The sequence below is a fragment of the Gambusia affinis genome, linkage group LG20 (genome assembly GCF_019740435.1).
Source record: "Gambusia affinis linkage group LG20, SWU_Gaff_1.0, whole genome shotgun sequence".
In the NCBI taxonomy this organism is placed as follows: Eukaryota; Metazoa; Chordata; class Actinopteri; order Cyprinodontiformes; family Poeciliidae; genus Gambusia; species Gambusia affinis.
In genome coordinates this window covers 22,202,434-22,219,231 of record NC_057887.1, presented here as the reverse complement: position 1 = coordinate 22,219,231, position 16,798 = coordinate 22,202,434, and the positions used below count along the sequence as shown (strand labels likewise).

The window sequence follows — 16,798 nt, the reverse complement described above, 5'->3', positions numbered from 1 at the left end:
ACTAAAACACGTTGAAAAGATAGACTTTATTGCTAACACGTGTAACCATAACATATACACTGATATGCCTTATTTTTTACTTTATTTCTTTTTTTTTGTCACTTTTAGAAATATTCAAGTAGACATCTTCCATATTTTTTTCTGGTAATATTCTGCTATTCTCTTTCCTTATGCTCTATACTCACAAATCGTTAAAATAATAAATAAAACATACAGATTTGCTTATTCCTACAATACTAAGTATTCAAAAGAAAAAGAAAAGCTGAGTTCACGCTTTTATATATATATTTATATATATATATATATTTATATATCTTTAACCTCAACTTTTTTACAGTTTAATTAATATTGATATTAATATTTTACAAAAACTCTAGGCAGCATTGCAATGACATAACAAACAGCATCATTGTTCAGTTGACGAAAAAAAAGGTCACCTCTTGGAGAAGTGTAGCATATTATGAATTCCTTCATCAATGTCTCATAAAAATATATTCATATAAAAAAGCTCTTCCTCGTGAAGTGCTCCTGGAGGAAAACAAAACAAAACAAAACAATGTTTGAATATGGTCCAAGTTCAGTTAGAAAAAATAGCTGCATTTTTTTTTCTCTCCCTTAAATATGTACATTGTTGGTATTTCACTTAAATGCCATATAAAAAATAGATCTGCTATGGTGCCCACCTCTGTAGAGAGTTAACAGTGCAATTGAAACTGTATTTCCAGTCCGCTTCCTTGGAGTAAACTCAGCACGAACACTTGCACTCTGAGATGATTGGGTATTGCACCTGTATCCACGTACAGTATTTCTGTCTTAGAAAGCCCTGGCAGTACCACCGCAGGAACGTCTTGCTGATGGACTTGACGGGCTTGCAGGACATGCCCTCCGGGAAGGAGCAGGAGCGCTCGGAGGAGCAGTTCCCCTCCTTGATGTAGCGCGGCCAGAACCTCACGCCCAGGTCCTTCCAGGTGTACACCACGGGGCAGTACGTGTAGGTCCACAGAAGCTGCAGGAATTTCCTCCGCGCTTTCTTGCCCACTTTTAACCGCTTCCCGTAGGGGGTCTCCGTGAGGTCCAGCTTTTTAATCTCGTTGGGCATGTGGCCCGGCGGCTTCCACTGGGCGTCCGGGACGGAGGTGAGGTTGACCGGCAGCGGCGCGCTGATGGCCATGAAGTTGGTGTCGAAGTGGCTGCCCAGCTTCTTCCGCAGCGGCTTCTCGGCCAAGTCCTGCTCCCGGGGGTCGTACTCCGGGTCCGGGTCCTCCTTCAGGTCGGGGACGGGGAGGTGCTCGCTGGGCAGCGGACGGAGGCGGAAGAAATGCTGGGAGACTCCGAGGTGAACGCACACCAGCGCGTAAACCAGGAGCGTGGGTGAGAGGCCCATTATTCCCTCCTTGGTGCCGGTTCTTCTCTATTTTGGGTAAGGGGAAGGGAAGGGGTTTGGGGAGGGGGGGCAATAATGAATCAGTTGTCTGCAAGGCAAGGCGTCATAAGTTCAGTCCAAAGCTAGAGGCGGATGTGTTTGGATGACATGAAGCTCAGATTTGCACAAAAAAGCGCAAAAACTTCAGTATTCAAACTGGCTCCTGCCTCACCCCGCTCCCTGGATTCACTTTGGGTTTCTCCGGGTTGTCATGGTTACCCTTTTTGGGGGTTGGGGGGTACTGGAACTAGTGGCGATGACAGCGGCCGAGAGGAGAGCAGCATGGAATGAATGAGGAGCAAAATCCAACTTTTGACTGTCACCAGCTGGAGATGGGAGTTATTTTTACGCACGGCTCGCGCCTCACGTCGCCTGACGCGCCGATGTTTGCCAAAAAGTCCCGGAGCAGCGCGCGCAGTCCCGCGAACATGCGGTGTTTGATTGCGGGGGTCCTCCCTGCACTCACTGCAATCTCAGCTCAACAAATAAGATCCATTCATATTTCCAGAGGATGTTCCAACTCGTAGATTATTATTATTATTATTTCTGGTTTCAGGTGAAACAAACCAAAAAAAAAAATCTTGAAAATGAGAGTTCAGAGTTCGTCTGAATCTTGCATTGCTGAATCCTCTCAGAAAAACCAACAATTGCAACTCATGACGAGACAATCCACAACAATCTGCAGCGCTTCGGGTTCCTGAGGGACCTCCACACCCCCTTCCTCCTGGCTCCTCTGCTCTCTGCTGCCGCTTACAGAAGCTCCTACCGGGTTTCTGCAGGAGTCTTTGCGCCGGAGCTTTTCACTGTGTGTGAGAGAGGAGTGTGTGTCTGCAGCGAGAGGAGCGCAGTCCCAAGTTAAATATCCGCCTCCGCCGGTACAAAGTGTCAGAGAGGCCTGCCCACCGCGGCCACTTTCACTCTGATTGACAGCCCGGGGGTTTGGGGATGGTGGGGGGGATATCAGCCGCTACGACACGCATCAGCAGGGTCCTAAAGCTCCGGTGTTTCAGGAAAAGAAACGACGTTTGAAGAACTTTCAGCAGAAAGAAACGGCAACTCAAATCTGCTTTCATCAGCAGCAGCAGCAGACTAATGGTTTCAATGCGCTGTCAGAATCAGGAGACAGAGCTTCAGGACGAACTTTCCCATGAAATTGGTGGGAATCGTTTGGGGCATTCCACCTTTGTTCATCAGGATTTGGGTCTGCACAGGAATTGGCCCCGCTGAACCCCAGAGGTCACGAAATAGGCTCGTAATTGAGGGGCTATAAATGACCAGGGAGGACTTTCCCATAGCAAGCAGCGCTTTCTGCTTCTGTTTGACCAAAGTTCACAGCAACTTCAGGAAATCCTGCTGGTATATTTTGCGTTAAAATTCCTTTTACCTGTAAAATCCCCTGATTGGACCAGAATAAGTGGTTATTTCTGTCATTTTTGAGCAAACCAGACTTTTTGGAGGTTTTTGATGTTTCGACCCTCTGAATTGTGTTGGGTTGGCTTGTTGTGGTCACTAGAGGGCGTCGATCCAGCATGAACTGCCTTCACATTTCTGCTTCTGTTTGAGAGCAGAAATGGCGGAGAATCAAAAATCATACTCAAGTAAGAGTAGCAATACTTCAACATAACTTTACTCAAGTAAAAGTAAAAAGTAGTGAAGTTTACTCAAGAACCAAGTAACTGATCAAATTATAATCATTTAATATTTAAAAATTACATCATCAGATGGACAAAATACGAAGTTAAGTGGATTTTAAAAAAATTATTTTAAGGAGCTAAATGACAATAATTCACATAAGTAACAAAAAATAAAATCAGGCAAAAGAAAATTTTTCCAAATCAGCTTCTTTCAATAAAAAATGTTTGAACTCTAACAGAAACTGCAGGTGTGAGTTTGTGTCTGGTTAAAACATTTTTGTTTTTCATTCAACGGGTAGAAAATCCAGACATTTAACTCGAGTAGAGAGTCGTAATGTTGATGAAATAGTTCTAGGTCCACAGGCGCCGTTACCTAGCAACCCCAGCCAAGTCCAACCCGTCACCTAGCAACCCAGTTCTAGTTCCACTAGCAGATTATTTCACTTATAACGAAACATTTTTCTCATGTTATAAGTAAAATAATCTGCCAGGAAAACTGGTATCTTTTTTCCGTCAATATTAAGAAATTAAAACAATCTCCAATATCTTCCTGAAAAGCTACTTGTTAGTTATTTTAGTCTTAATTTATGTCTACTAAAATAACTCAATATAATAAATATAAGAATATAATAAATTAAGATCATAAATTAAGACTAAAATATTGTTATAAAACTGCTAAAGCATTTTGTGCCAGTTAATCCTATTAAGCCTTTTAAACAATACAAATATTTTTGTCCTTTTGTGAAATTTTAAAACCATGAACATCAGTGAACAAACGACGTTATGTAGAGAGGTCAGGGGTCAACTTAAAGCAGGTTTAGGTTTTAAAACTATATGCCATCATACAGAGATCTGATTGACCACCAAAACTGACGAGAGCAACTACCAGAGAATCAGCTAAGATTATTTTGGTAACTCTGGAGGATCTGCAGAGGTCAGCAGCTCAGGTGTGAGAATCTTTTAACAATGGCTGCAACCAGAGTTGTGTAGTAACTGGTTACATTTACTCGAGTAACTTGAAAAAATGAAGTTTTTCTTACTACACTGTATTTTTTTTATTTTATTATGAAGTATTTCTTACTTGAGTAAAATCTCAGGTTTATCTCCTCACTGAATGATAAACAAAATAAAACATTTTAAAATTTTTGTTAAAGTTTCATAAGTTTTTTATTGACAGAAAATGTCTTGGGAAATTTTTTATTTTCCTGATTTTATCCTTTTTGCTGCTTATATGAATTATTGCCATTTTGGTCCTTAATGTACCAACATTTCCACTTAACTTTATATATTGGTTTGACTTACGATGTCATTTGTAAATACTAAATTTGATCAGTTACTCTGTACTTGAGTAAACGTTTTACCAAGTACTGTATCTGTAAACATCTGGCGACCCAACAACACGAGAGGTCACACACATTCATTATCTGATTCATTTTAAACCCTTTGCCTCCTGTATTTGGGGCATTTTTTAACATTTTTCTCGCCTCCCCTCAGTTAAACGTAAACATATTTGGTGACCATGGAAACGTCACACTCTGGGCTAGAAGCTGATAAAAAGCATTTGAACATTTTGAGTTGAGCAGGGAACGGCGTTAGTGGCCAGAAATCTTCATCAAAAGGGTGTCCTATGGAACTCTGGTAGTGCCAAAAGAAGTACATATTTTGGTGGTTTTAATTGTTTTTTCTTTTGTGCAATGTGGCAAAATTTATTTTAATTATTTTTTACACAAAATAAAAAACTCTCCTTCAGTAGGAGTCGAATCTAACAATTTCTTATTGTTTTGCTATAATTGGACAGAAAAATCCATCCATCCATTTTCTGTTCACCCTTTGTTCCTAATGGGGTCGGGAGGGTTGCTGGTTCCTCTCCAGCTACGTTCCAGGCGAGAGGCGGGTTCACCCTGGACAGGTTGCCAGTCTGTCGCAGGGCAACACAGAGACACACAACCATTCACACACACACACACACCTAGGGAGAATTTAGAGACCAATTAACCTGGCAGTCATGTTTTTGGACTGTGGGAGGAAGCAGGAGAACCCGGAGAGAACCCACCATGCACAGGGAGAACATGCAAACTCCATGCAGAAAGACCCCGGGCTGGGAATCGAACCCAGGACCTTCTTGCTGCAAGGCAACAGCTCTACCAACTGCGCCACTGTGCAGCCCGGACAGAAAAATAAAAGTGGATATTTTTTCTTTTAAAAAAAGGAAGAAAACAAGCAATAATAGACACGTAAAAATGCATATAGTAAGTAAAAACCTCCAGTTTTGTTTGTGATGCCAACGCTAAAATATCTACATATGTTTCTTTTTTTTTTACTAAGACGTCTGTACATTTTTTTTAATTTTCCTCAGCTGTATCAATCTTTGCACAAGCAAAGTCCACAGATGAATCATTATTATTTATGACATTTCTAAAAACTTTATATGAAGCATAATGCAAAAAAAATTTAAATAAAATAAATCAAATCCAAATAATTTTGTCTTCCATCGTCTTTCTGATGAAGTGAGCTTTATTTTGGTACCAAAATAAGTTTGTAATTGGTGAAAAAATCTTAATTGAAACCCTTCTGGAAACCCTGTGGTGACCCCAACAACACCAGAGGACCCACGTTGATAATCTGGTTAATAATTAGAGTTGTGACGGAGACAGGAGCCAGCGGGCGGCGGGGACAGTGAGGCTGAGCCGGATACTGTAGGACCGGCTCTTCTCTTTGTCTCCCTCCGCAGGTCTGAGGGTGACGTCCTGAGAGAGAAACCCCATGCAGGGAGAAACTCTTCCCCTCTCTGTGTCTTCAGAACAAATACTGCAGCAGCCCCGTCGTAAGTCGACCCCCGTCCCCCGGCTAATTAAAGACCAGGAGAAAAACTGGATGTACAGAGGCGAAGAACGTGATGACAGAAAATAGAAGGAGTGACTCCTGCCAAAAAACTCTGAAGGTTTGACATTAAGATGAGAAAGATGAGAAATTTTTGGGTTTGAAAAATCAAAAAATTTTCTGAGATGAATCTCAGAATGTCTGATTTTTCTTGTTGCAAATTTCTGACTTTTGGAGCTCAGAAATTGTCGTTTTTTCTGAACATTACTCTCAAAATATCAGAGTTTTTGTTTCTCTGAGATATTTGACTTTGGACTTTAGAAATGTCCTTAATTTTCTGTCCATGTTTCTTAAAAATGTCTGATTTTTTTCCAGCAAATTTTGAACTTTTCAAACTCAGAAATGTCCTTTTTCTCCCCAGAGATTTTTTGATATCGATGAAAAATAAATTCTAGGAAAAAGAAGAAAATTTCAGAATTTAAAAAAATTAAAATTTTTTACTTTTAAACTCAAAAGTTTCCCATTTTTTGTAAAAATTTTTTTTTCAAAATTTCAGATTTCTTTTCTAGTAAATTTCAACATTTGGAGCTGATAGTTCTTTGTTTTTTCTAGAAAATGCAAGGAATTTCTGAGTTTGAAAAATTCTTGAAATTTCCGATTTTTCTTTTTTTTTCTAGAAAAGTTCCTAGATCACTCTAAAAAATTCCAAGTTATTTCTTGAACATTTCTGAGTTTTTTTTTCTAGCTCAGAAATGTCCTTGTATTTTCTAAATAATTTCTGAGGTAAATCTCAAAATTTCTGAATTTTTTGTGGACTTTTTCTCCTTTTTTCTCCTGTTGCAGGCGGAGGTAGCAGTGGTAGTTTCTCTGTGGAATGGCTAATTAAATAACGACATTAAAGGGACCTGGCTCGATTTAACAAAGCTCTGATGAGGGGAATGCTGGGTTGGGGGTGGGACCCTCGGCCGAGGCGAGAGGTTGGGCTGCTGCTGAAAATTGGGCTTGTATAACAAGGGGACTTAGCTCTTTGTTTCTGCAGTGATTGTTCACGCTCCCTTAGGCTTCAATAGGGCGCATGTGAGGGTGCGTTGGGGGCAGCCGGGGTGCTAGCAGGTTTCCCTCAGGCACAGATTGGACCCCCTTCATCTCATTTGTTCCTGAAAGCTGTGCACACATATAAACGCGGAAGGAGCGCGAACAGCCGCACACAAAGGGCTCAGCCCAAGGTCCAGACGGGAGCTTATCCTGCACAGGGGCACAGTGAGGGGCATCGCTGGCCAGACTGGCTGGCTGTGCCCACTGGGGACGGCCAGAATGGCACAGAGGGGTGGATGGAGCCAGACCGCTTGGAGACGAGAGAGGAACGCAAACACAACACTGCTGGAAATAAAGACAAGAAAAACACCTTCCCAATCAAAGCCACTTCAACCAAATCAACACTTTTATGTTCAAAACCTCACATTCACTTTGGCAGAGACCATGGAAAGTTAGCTGGAAGGATGCTGGACTGTAACAGCAATTGTTATGTGAATTTTTTTCTCATTTGTTGTTGCAAAATGAAGCAGACGTAACCCCAAATTATTCACAGAAAATGTCCTCAAAGTGCATCTTGGGAAGCTGAGATACCTTGCACAAAGATACTCCACATGCTAACCCCCAAAAGCAGTGATAAGGAAGACCTTGGATCTTACCTTCTGTGGTATCCACTATGCATATTAATACATATTAAAGTATTAATATGCATATTAATACATATTAAAGTATTAATATGCATATTAAGACATATTAAAGTCTTAATATGCATATTAAGACATGTTAAAGTATTAATATGCATATTAAGACATATTAAAGTATTAATATGCATATTAAGACATGTTAAAGTATTAATATGCATTAATACTTTAATATTAATGCATATTAATATTAACTTCCATTTGGGTCTCAACTGTTTCTAAAAACAGTCTAAGTGTTTAGAAACCCACCCAGATGCTTTTTGTTGTCTGGAAAATGACCCATTTCAAAAACCTCCTGTTTGTTGTGCACTGCGCCGTTACTTGGCTCCAGCATGTTTGGTCAGCTGGTTTTATCGCTGTATTTGCTGTACAACGGCTGCTGGAAAAGACTAGTGTTTTGTTATTGACTAGAACCAGGGGCATTAAACTCCAGTCCAGTTTTTAGATGATTTATATGGTTGAAGATCGGAAATGTAGTCTGGGTTTCCATTATGAAGTACTTTGTAAACCATTAAGGAGATTTTAAATTCTATTCTTTGAGCAACAGGCGGCCAGTGCAGGGATCTTAGAACTGCACTGATATGCTGATCTCTTTTTGTTCTAGTCAGGACTCTTGCAGCAGCATTCTGGAGAAGCTGGAGCTGCCATATTGCTTTTTTGGATAATCCAGTAAAAATAGCGTTGGAGTAATCGAGTCTAAAAAAATGTTAAATAAAGAGTTCAAGGAATCTTGAGATTTTTATTTTAAGATTCACTCTTAAAATATAAATTTTAAACTAGAATATAAATCCGAAGCTGAAACCGATTTGGTATTGTTATTGTCGATATTTTGGATCGGTCCGCCCACTTCTGCTCTACATGTGCAAGTTTCTGCACGAGTCTGGAAAGAATCGTTCTTTTTCTGGAGAAAGTTTCCTTTTCTTAAACCTTAAAAACGGCAGAAGCTTCAAATTCCTATTTCTAAGATGAGACCCTGTTTATCACTTTAGTGAAACGCAGCATGAAAACCAGGTCAAATGTTCAAACACGTAAAAAAAAAAACAAATCCAGCTTCCTGGCACAACATTTGCATCTTTCCTTCCATGACAATTTAAAACACAATTCAAATAAACAGTTTTCCACCAATATTGCATTTATTTTATTCCCTGCTGCCTTGCCATCGTCTCCAGTCTTCCTCTCTTCTGCATTGTTGACTCCGACTCTGAGGCTTAACCCGAAGCAGATGGTTTGGGAAACATGTCAAAAATCTGTCTCCTGTTAGCACAACTTTTGAAGCCCCCCTTCATTTTTTTCTCTTCTCTGAAATTCATCATAAAGTTATTTTTGCATACACCCAGTAAACGGTATCAAAGCAGCATTTTTTCCCTTAGAGAAGAAAAGCAAACAGGACTAAGTGTGGAGGTTGTCTCTGCTGCAGAGAGTCAGAGTCCGGCTCTACATCCTCTGTTCCTTTCACGACATTCCTCCCATGATGGAAAAAAAAGAAAACTCTGCGTGATCAAAAGCTGTGATTAATGGTGATAATATTGCAGACAGCATTTTGGATGTGTGATGTGATAGTCGGGCTCACTTTGAACTCGGAGCGTGAGGCGTTCAAACAGAACCAGACAGCCTGACTGCAGCACAAACAGCCAATAAATAAAACAGTCCTGTTGGATTAGATGTAGGTGCAACAAAAGCTGCAACGCCAGTGTTTCTGCTTTGTGTCATCTTCGTAACAAAAAATTATGTTTTTAATGTTTTTTTACTTAACAAGTAGACAGTAGACGTTGCTTTTTAGTGAATGTTTTGGACTTCTTTTGGTGCCTCTATTTTTAAATCAACTCATATTCATTTTAGAGTGCATGTTAAGATCACTAATGTATAGCGGTGTATTAACGTCATTACAGATAGAAAAAGAGAACGAGTGAATTTTTGTCAAAAAACTCTAAAATTAAAAATCAGAAATTTTCTAGACAAAGAACATGGAAATTTTTTACTGTTTGAATTTTCGACTCTTAAAACTTCCAAGTTTTTTTAAGATTAATGTTTAAGGTTTTTCCAGCAAATGTTTGACTTTTCAAATTCAGAAAGTTCCAAAATTTATCTGATTCTTTTTTCTTTTTTTTTTTTGATTAATCTAAAAATTTTCTGAGTTTTTGCAGAACATTTTTGACAATGTCTTTGTTTCTTATATTTTCCATTTGAGGAGGATTTCAGTTTGTCAGTACAAACTTTGCTCTTATTAAACAAATTAAATTACTTCATTGACCGCATAAAATCAGTTCAGGGGCCACAAATGACCCCGGAGCCACACTTTGGACTCCCCGGTCTACACCATGATGCTCAGCTCAGAGTTGGAATGGCTCACGAGTTATTAAAACCAAATGTTTTATGGTCAGAGGAGACAAAAATTGAGTTATTTGGACTAAAATATATGTTTGTAAAACACTGCAGCAGCTCTACAGTATGGTGGTGGCGGCATCATGCTGTGGGAATGTTTCACCACGAGAGGTAGAAATGGATTGTTCAAAACGGATCCAGCAGTGAAAGCAGAAAGCTGACTCCATTTTCTTCAGCTGGATGGAGACTTGGACACAGTTGGGGGTTCCAACGATCCCAAAAACATCAAAACTGGAAGGAAATCGGGCGAAACATTAACCCTCCGTAATGGCCGTCCTAATGCCTCATGATCGGGTCTGTTGAAAGTTTATAGGCTACGTTTAAAATATGTGTAACCGCAGGAACCGGACAATTTAAATGAACTCTTCTAAATCAAATGAAACGAGGGGCGAAGTGCATCATGGGGCCAAAACTCGCTAAGAGACCAAATATTACATTTGTGTTCATGGAAACTTCTGCCTGTTTGTTTGGCTCTGTGTGATTTACAGAATCTATTGGTTGGTGTTATCAGTTATCACTTTTAAAGTTCAGAGACGTTGTTTTCCAATCAGTGACTCAGTTTGGTCAAGATGACAAACTTCTGAGAGGGTTTGTAGAATTTTTTAACAAATTATAGTTTTTTTCTTTCATTTCAGAGTTTTTATCAGCAATCAGTTTTTATGTTTTTCAATAATCGTGGTATCAGAATTAAGTATCACAGCTGCTGCTATAGTTTCAGAGAAAATGAGGATGAAACATGAAATAATTTGGAAGCAACATGTACTTTTACTTCTGTTTATGACATATGTTGTTCTTCAACATATGTTCTTCATATGTTGAAGAACAACATATGGTGTTCTTCAACATATTTTTTGTACTGCACAGTATATAAATCTTTTAGAAATATAAACATTGATGTTTCTAAGGTAAGCTAAAGCAGATTTACAGAAATTATAATGAAAAAATATCTCAGTGTTTTGCATTTGGTTGGAACCATCAACAAAACTGGAGATTTCCTGTTTTGTCCCCCTTAATAAACCTTTTTTTTAGTGTATAAAATTACTTGTTTTTTTGTTTTGTTTTGAATATGCGCATTTATTTATTTATCCACTGTGGAAAAGAAAAAATTACTGAAAAAAACCCCAAAATCAATACTTCTTTTTGGCACTACAAGAGCTCCGTACAATGTCCTTTTGATGAAGTGATGAAGTGATGAAGCATTTGTCCTGCAGTCCAAATGTTTCCTACTCAACTCAAAATGCTCCAATGATTTTTATCAGCTTTTAGACAAGAGTCTGACGTTGTCATGGTTACCAAATATGTTTACATTCAACTGATTAGAGGTGCAGTGATTAATTTTGGGAAAAAAGTTAAAATCTTCCTCCATTTCTGGGTTGTGGAGCTTAATATGTTTTAAAATTATTGTTCTGATGTAATATTGTAATTTTAAAAGTCACGTTTTTTTTTTAACTGTAAGCAGAAAATTATCATAATTAACAGAAGTAAAAACAACAATCTGTTTGTAGCTATAGAGACAAGGTTCCTGAAATAAATGGACTTTTCAGTAATATTCTAATTTATAGAAAATAAAGAAATATTTGTCAAATGAAAATGTTTGATTCAAAGGAAGCAGCAGTTTAAAGTCTGAAAACCTTCATGGAAATCTTCAGAATAAGCATTTTTGTACACAAGCAGCATGAAAACAAGACAGAAATAGAGTATTATGGAAGAATTTAGAAAAAATTCAAAAGCCCAGCAGTAGGTTTAGCGAAGCATAACGTGTACTTTTATGAACTGGTGTTACTTAAAGTCTGTTTTTATTAGTTATAGAGTTATTCCCCATCTTTTCTCAGAGAAAAGTTCCCTTTAATCAAACCTGCCAACTTCCAAATTAGCAAACTTCTGCAACTTAACAGCATTCCAGACTGATTTAATCATTTGCATCTTAAAAAGTTAAAACAAAAACAAGAATGTTGTCAGCTCAAAGCATCCCGTGGTTTTCTTTCTTTTTTCTCTCCCCTCCCTCTTTTATTTGTTTCAAATCCCCTGGAAGAGCGGACTGGAAGCCGGAGCCCCAGCAGCGCCTTTTCTCTTTGCCTCCTCCTCCTCCTCCTCCTCCTCCTCCTCCTCTTTTCTTCTTTGCCCGTTTCTCAGATCTGGGAGGAATGAGGGTGGAATTAAATTGATCACCGCTTTCTGGAAGACGACTCCGGAAATAAAAAGAAACATTTTACAAAAGTGCCAGGAGGGGTGATTCCTGTGCTGGTGTGACATCATTGGCCTGGTGCCTAATTCCCACCACTCACAATAAGGTCACTGTTGCTTTCTTAGCGGCACATCCTCCGAGAGCGGAAGATACGGGAAAACATTGAGAACAAAAATCAGATCTTTAGATCAGTGGCGTCCAAACTTTTTGTTCTCGTCTTGTGGTCCCGTTTTTTAAATTCATTTTTTCTAAATGCAAAATTCAATATGACATTTATTATCTTATCTGCTCAAATACTAAACTAAAACATGCTAGATTTTATTGAAGCAAACATTTCAAAAATGCAAAGTCTTACAAAGTATTTTTGTCTAATTTCTTGTGCAAGTATCTTAGTCCACTAAAAATAAGACAAAACTAACTTACAAGTAAATTTTCAGCAAGATATTGGCGCTTGGTTGTTTTAAGTCAATCATTTCTTAATATTGCTTTATAAATATTCTAGTCATTGATCATATTTGTGGTCCTATAATACACAAAATTGTGAAAAACACAAATGTGAAAAATCCTGGACAATGAATAAAAAACTTTTGTTGGACAAAACATTTTGAGTTTTGCCAAAAACCTTTTGAGTTTGGACAAAACTCAAAAAATGAGGACATTTTTTGCAAATTTCATGTTTTTTTTTCCATGTCTTTTTGCTTCAATTTGGGTTCCTATTGTTTCTAAAACAATTCAAACGCTTAAAAAAAAAAAAAAAAAAAAAAAAAAAAAAAAAAAAAAAAATCCACCCAGTTTTTGGCAGTAAGTTGATGTTTTATGATGTCTGGAAAGTTAGTTGTTTCAAAAACCTCTGGACCATAAAGTAATAAACAGGAAATGCCTGTTACCTAGCAACCCATATGTAGTCCACTGTACAATGGCTGCTGGAAAGGACAAGTGTTTTGTTGTTAACTTACCATCCAGAAACCACTTGCTGCAGTCTTGCTGGTTGTGCAGGAGGTCCCACTCCTGCTTTTCAAAGCATAAAAGACCAAGAAAACAGAAAAACTTCTGTAACTGTGGAAAAGCCTAATGTGAAATTATTAAGCTAAATTCACCTGTTGCTCATGTTTATACTTGCATTTGGGTCTAATCTGCCTCTAAACAGCTCAAGCGCTTAATAAACCACCTAGCTGTTGTTTTGGCAATAAGTTAATGTTCACTTACCATCCAGAAACCATTTGCTGCATTCTTGTTGGTTGTGCAGGAGGCTCTACTTCTGCTTTTCAAAGGTGTACAGTTGTATAATTGCGTGTCTGTTTGCAGCCATTTTGATTTTGATGTGTAAATGTTGAGTTTGGGGTTGTGGCCAGCAGCAGCTTATTGGGATTTAAAGCCTAAAACAGGTCAGTCTGAAAGAAGAAGAATTATTTTGTGCCAAAAATCTACTGTATTCAGGAAGCATACGGCACCTTCAAGAAGATTTTATTTGTCTGTAAAATTTGTCAATCTAGAAGAAATATTTTAAAAAAATGTCCACCTGTGTTTATAGGCCATATTTGCCTCAATCCAGAATTGGGGTTGGGGGCCACACAAAATCATCCAGAGGGTCACACAATGGCCCCCGTGCCACACTTTGGACACCTCTGCTTTAGAGGGTTTATTTGGACAGTTAAGTCGTATTTTCACTACTCAGATTTCCTGAAGATCTGATCTGTCATCCTAATCTGCTCCCTCATCCGTGATGCTGTGCTGGCCGCTGCGCCGCTCCCCCTCCCCCACCCGCTTTACGCTCCAAGCTGGGATGGAAAAGTAACATAAATGGAATAAAGACTTCAGACAAAAACAATTTGGTTACATCAAACTCCTCGGTTCCACTTGAAAGAATCAATTTTAAAACACAACTGTGTCAGGACGTTCTTTTTTATCACTAACTAAAAAGTAATTTGATGTAAAATGTGACCACATGTCTTTCAGATGCTTCGTCCAACTTAGGTAAACCCAAACCACAAGTGACTGGCATTATGTTCATTCTCCCAACCGCCAAGCCATTGTGTTGCCACAGGCCATCTTGTCGAAATGAAACCGTTTGCCCGCAGCCACCGACCACAACAGATGTTCCCTTGCGAGACGCTCTCCTCGGCATGTGCGTTCTGTTGAGTCTACGGCCAAGATCCTCTCAGACTGGCACTGTGCAAGAAAAACAAAAAACCCAGGGAAAGTCGGCATTCTCACCAGTCTGCAACAGAATTCAGTTGGAAATAGTAATGAGTTACTAATTACTGATTACTTCCACAACAAAGTATTTGCCCATTACCTTTTTACCCAAAGTAATTTCTTTAATAATTACCTTATTCACTTAAAAACAACAACAAAAGGTGCCCAAGCTGCTTTAAATGAGATGCCTTTCAGACTAATTCTATTCTTTCTTTATGGAAAAAGAATTTGCCCCCAAAAAGATTTTAAAAATGGTGACAATCTCAGAAATATTTCTTCTCAGATTATAGTCAGAATTCAGATTTATTTTTCTCAAAATTCTGAGTGGAATCACAAAATTCTTACTTTATTTTCAGAATTCAGATTGTTTTTTTCAGAATTCTGACTTTAATCTGAGAAATCAGAATTTCTTTCAGAATTCTGACTTTATTTCTATTTTTTTCTTCAGAATTCTGACTTTTTTTTGTCAGAATTTCTCATGCTGACATTACTCTTAAAATTCTTACTTTTTTGCTCAGAATTGTAACTTTATTTTCAGGATTCTAATTTTTTTCTCAGAATTTTGACTTTCTTTTGATCTCAGAAGATCAAACGCAGATTTCTGAGAGAAAAGTGTGGATTCTTTTTTTTCTGCACTGGCTCTATTCCTCCATTTCTGCGGCTTGTTTTTGTTCTTGCTCAGATTCAAAATGGAGTTTTCTACGTTTTGTTCCCGCGCAGAGCGAACAGCAGACGCTGCGATTTCTGTCACTGAGCCAAACAAATGTTTTTACTTCCAAGCATTAAAACGCTCTCCTAGATAAATGCCTGTTGCTATGACGACGCTGCCTCCCGCTTGATTGTCAGGAGTCGATCACAGACAGAAAATTGTGATTTTGCAGTCTGCTTGCAATGAAGAAACAGTAACTATTTAATTGTAATCTCTTATTCCATTCATTACTTGGAAAAAGTAATGAAAAAGTCATGAGTAATGCATCACTTCTAACCAGAGTTGGTTAGCAACTGGTTCAATTTACTCAATTACATTAATTTAAATACCTTTATGAAAAAATTTACTTTTATGAGTATTTTTACTGCGCTGTACTTTTTACTTTTACTTGAGTAACTTAATTATGAAGTTTTTCTTCTCTTAATTGAGTAAAATTTCTGGATTTTCTACCCACTGGATGAAAAACAAACATGTTTTAACTTAAACTTCGCAGACACACACCTGCAGTTTTGTTAAAGTTTCAAAAGTTTTATGTTGAAAGAAGCTGATTTGGAAATAAAATGTTTTGTCTGTTTTTGTTATTTTTTGTTACTTATATGAATTATTGTAATTTTGGTTCTTAAAATACCAAAATGTCCTCTTAACTTTATGATTTGGTCCTTCTGATGATTTAATTTTTAATTGTTAATTGTTTGATACTTTGATCAGTAACGAAGTACTTGAGAAAACTTTTTATCAAACACTTTTTTATTCTTACTTGAGTAATTTCTACTTTTTACTTTTACTTGAGTAAGAATATGTTGAAGTAGTGCTGCTTTTACTTGAGAACACTTTTGGATACTTTACCACCTCTGCTTCAAATACTGTTTACACTTGACTGCTTGTTAAACCAAATTTTAAAAAATGGAGTGTTTACGAATGGAGTCTGGTCCGACCAGAATGCACTTGTGCATGCAAGTTGCACAAGTGGATGCAACTTGTGTACATGCATCCACAAGTTGCCTGTACAGAATGAGGGAAGTCACAATGGACCCGGCCACCCTCCCAATAATCAAGCATGTCGACAAATGGCAGATCGGGCCTCTGGTGCCCTCAAGTCAGATTTTTGGCGTGTTTGCGGAACATGCAGAAGGGTAAGAGGGTGACGACCTGCCGAGATGCCAGAAGGACTGGGGAGGCTTTGGGAAATGTCTCGCCCCTGTGTGAGCGCGCACTGCCGCCGAGGGGGTGGCCGACCTTCTTGGGAACTGGACGGAGGGACACGGTTTGACAGCAGACGGAGTGTGTGTTTAGAGAGATAGTTTGTCCAAGGGATGTTCCAGATGTTGACTCACACTGGTTTGCTAATCGGGAGCCACAAGCCCCTGGAGCCATGTGTAAACAGGAGCGTCTGCCTTTCTGTGGAACCCCAAGGAGTTTGGGCTTTGACTTACAATCCTTGTCTGATCCTCAGGGTGGTTAGTCCACTTTTATCGACCTCTACTCTGTTTGTCGAGAAAGTTCTGTTCATTTGTTTGTTGAGGTGCGACTGTGTAATTGAACTCTGATGCAGATCCAACATGAGCCTTGGTCTCAGTTCGGTGGAAGTGAACTCCGGTGCAGTTCGAATGCGTATGTGAACATTAAGTGAACTGAAGACTGCCCCGAAAAGCAGGAAGTTGACTACAGCGCAGGGCATTCTGGGTATTTACTACCAAAACAAAATCGAGAGTTTAG

General features: G+C 38.7%; 1 protein-coding gene across 1 annotated transcript; it reads right to left on the bottom strand.

Annotated features, from left to right (window-relative positions):
* Nucleotides 1-13: 13 nt before the first annotated feature.
* On the bottom strand, nt 14-2,362 carry nog2 (noggin 2). Its single transcript, XM_044103460.1, has 2 exons — nt 684-2,362; nt 14-528 (listed from the first exon to the last, which is right to left on the bottom strand). The coding sequence occupies exon 1, from the start codon at nt 1,382-1,384 to the stop codon at nt 746-748; it is 639 nt and encodes a 212-aa protein (XP_043959395.1). The 5' UTR covers nt 1,385-2,362; the 3' UTR covers nt 14-528; nt 684-745.
* Nucleotides 2,363-16,798: the final 14,436 nt, after the last annotated feature.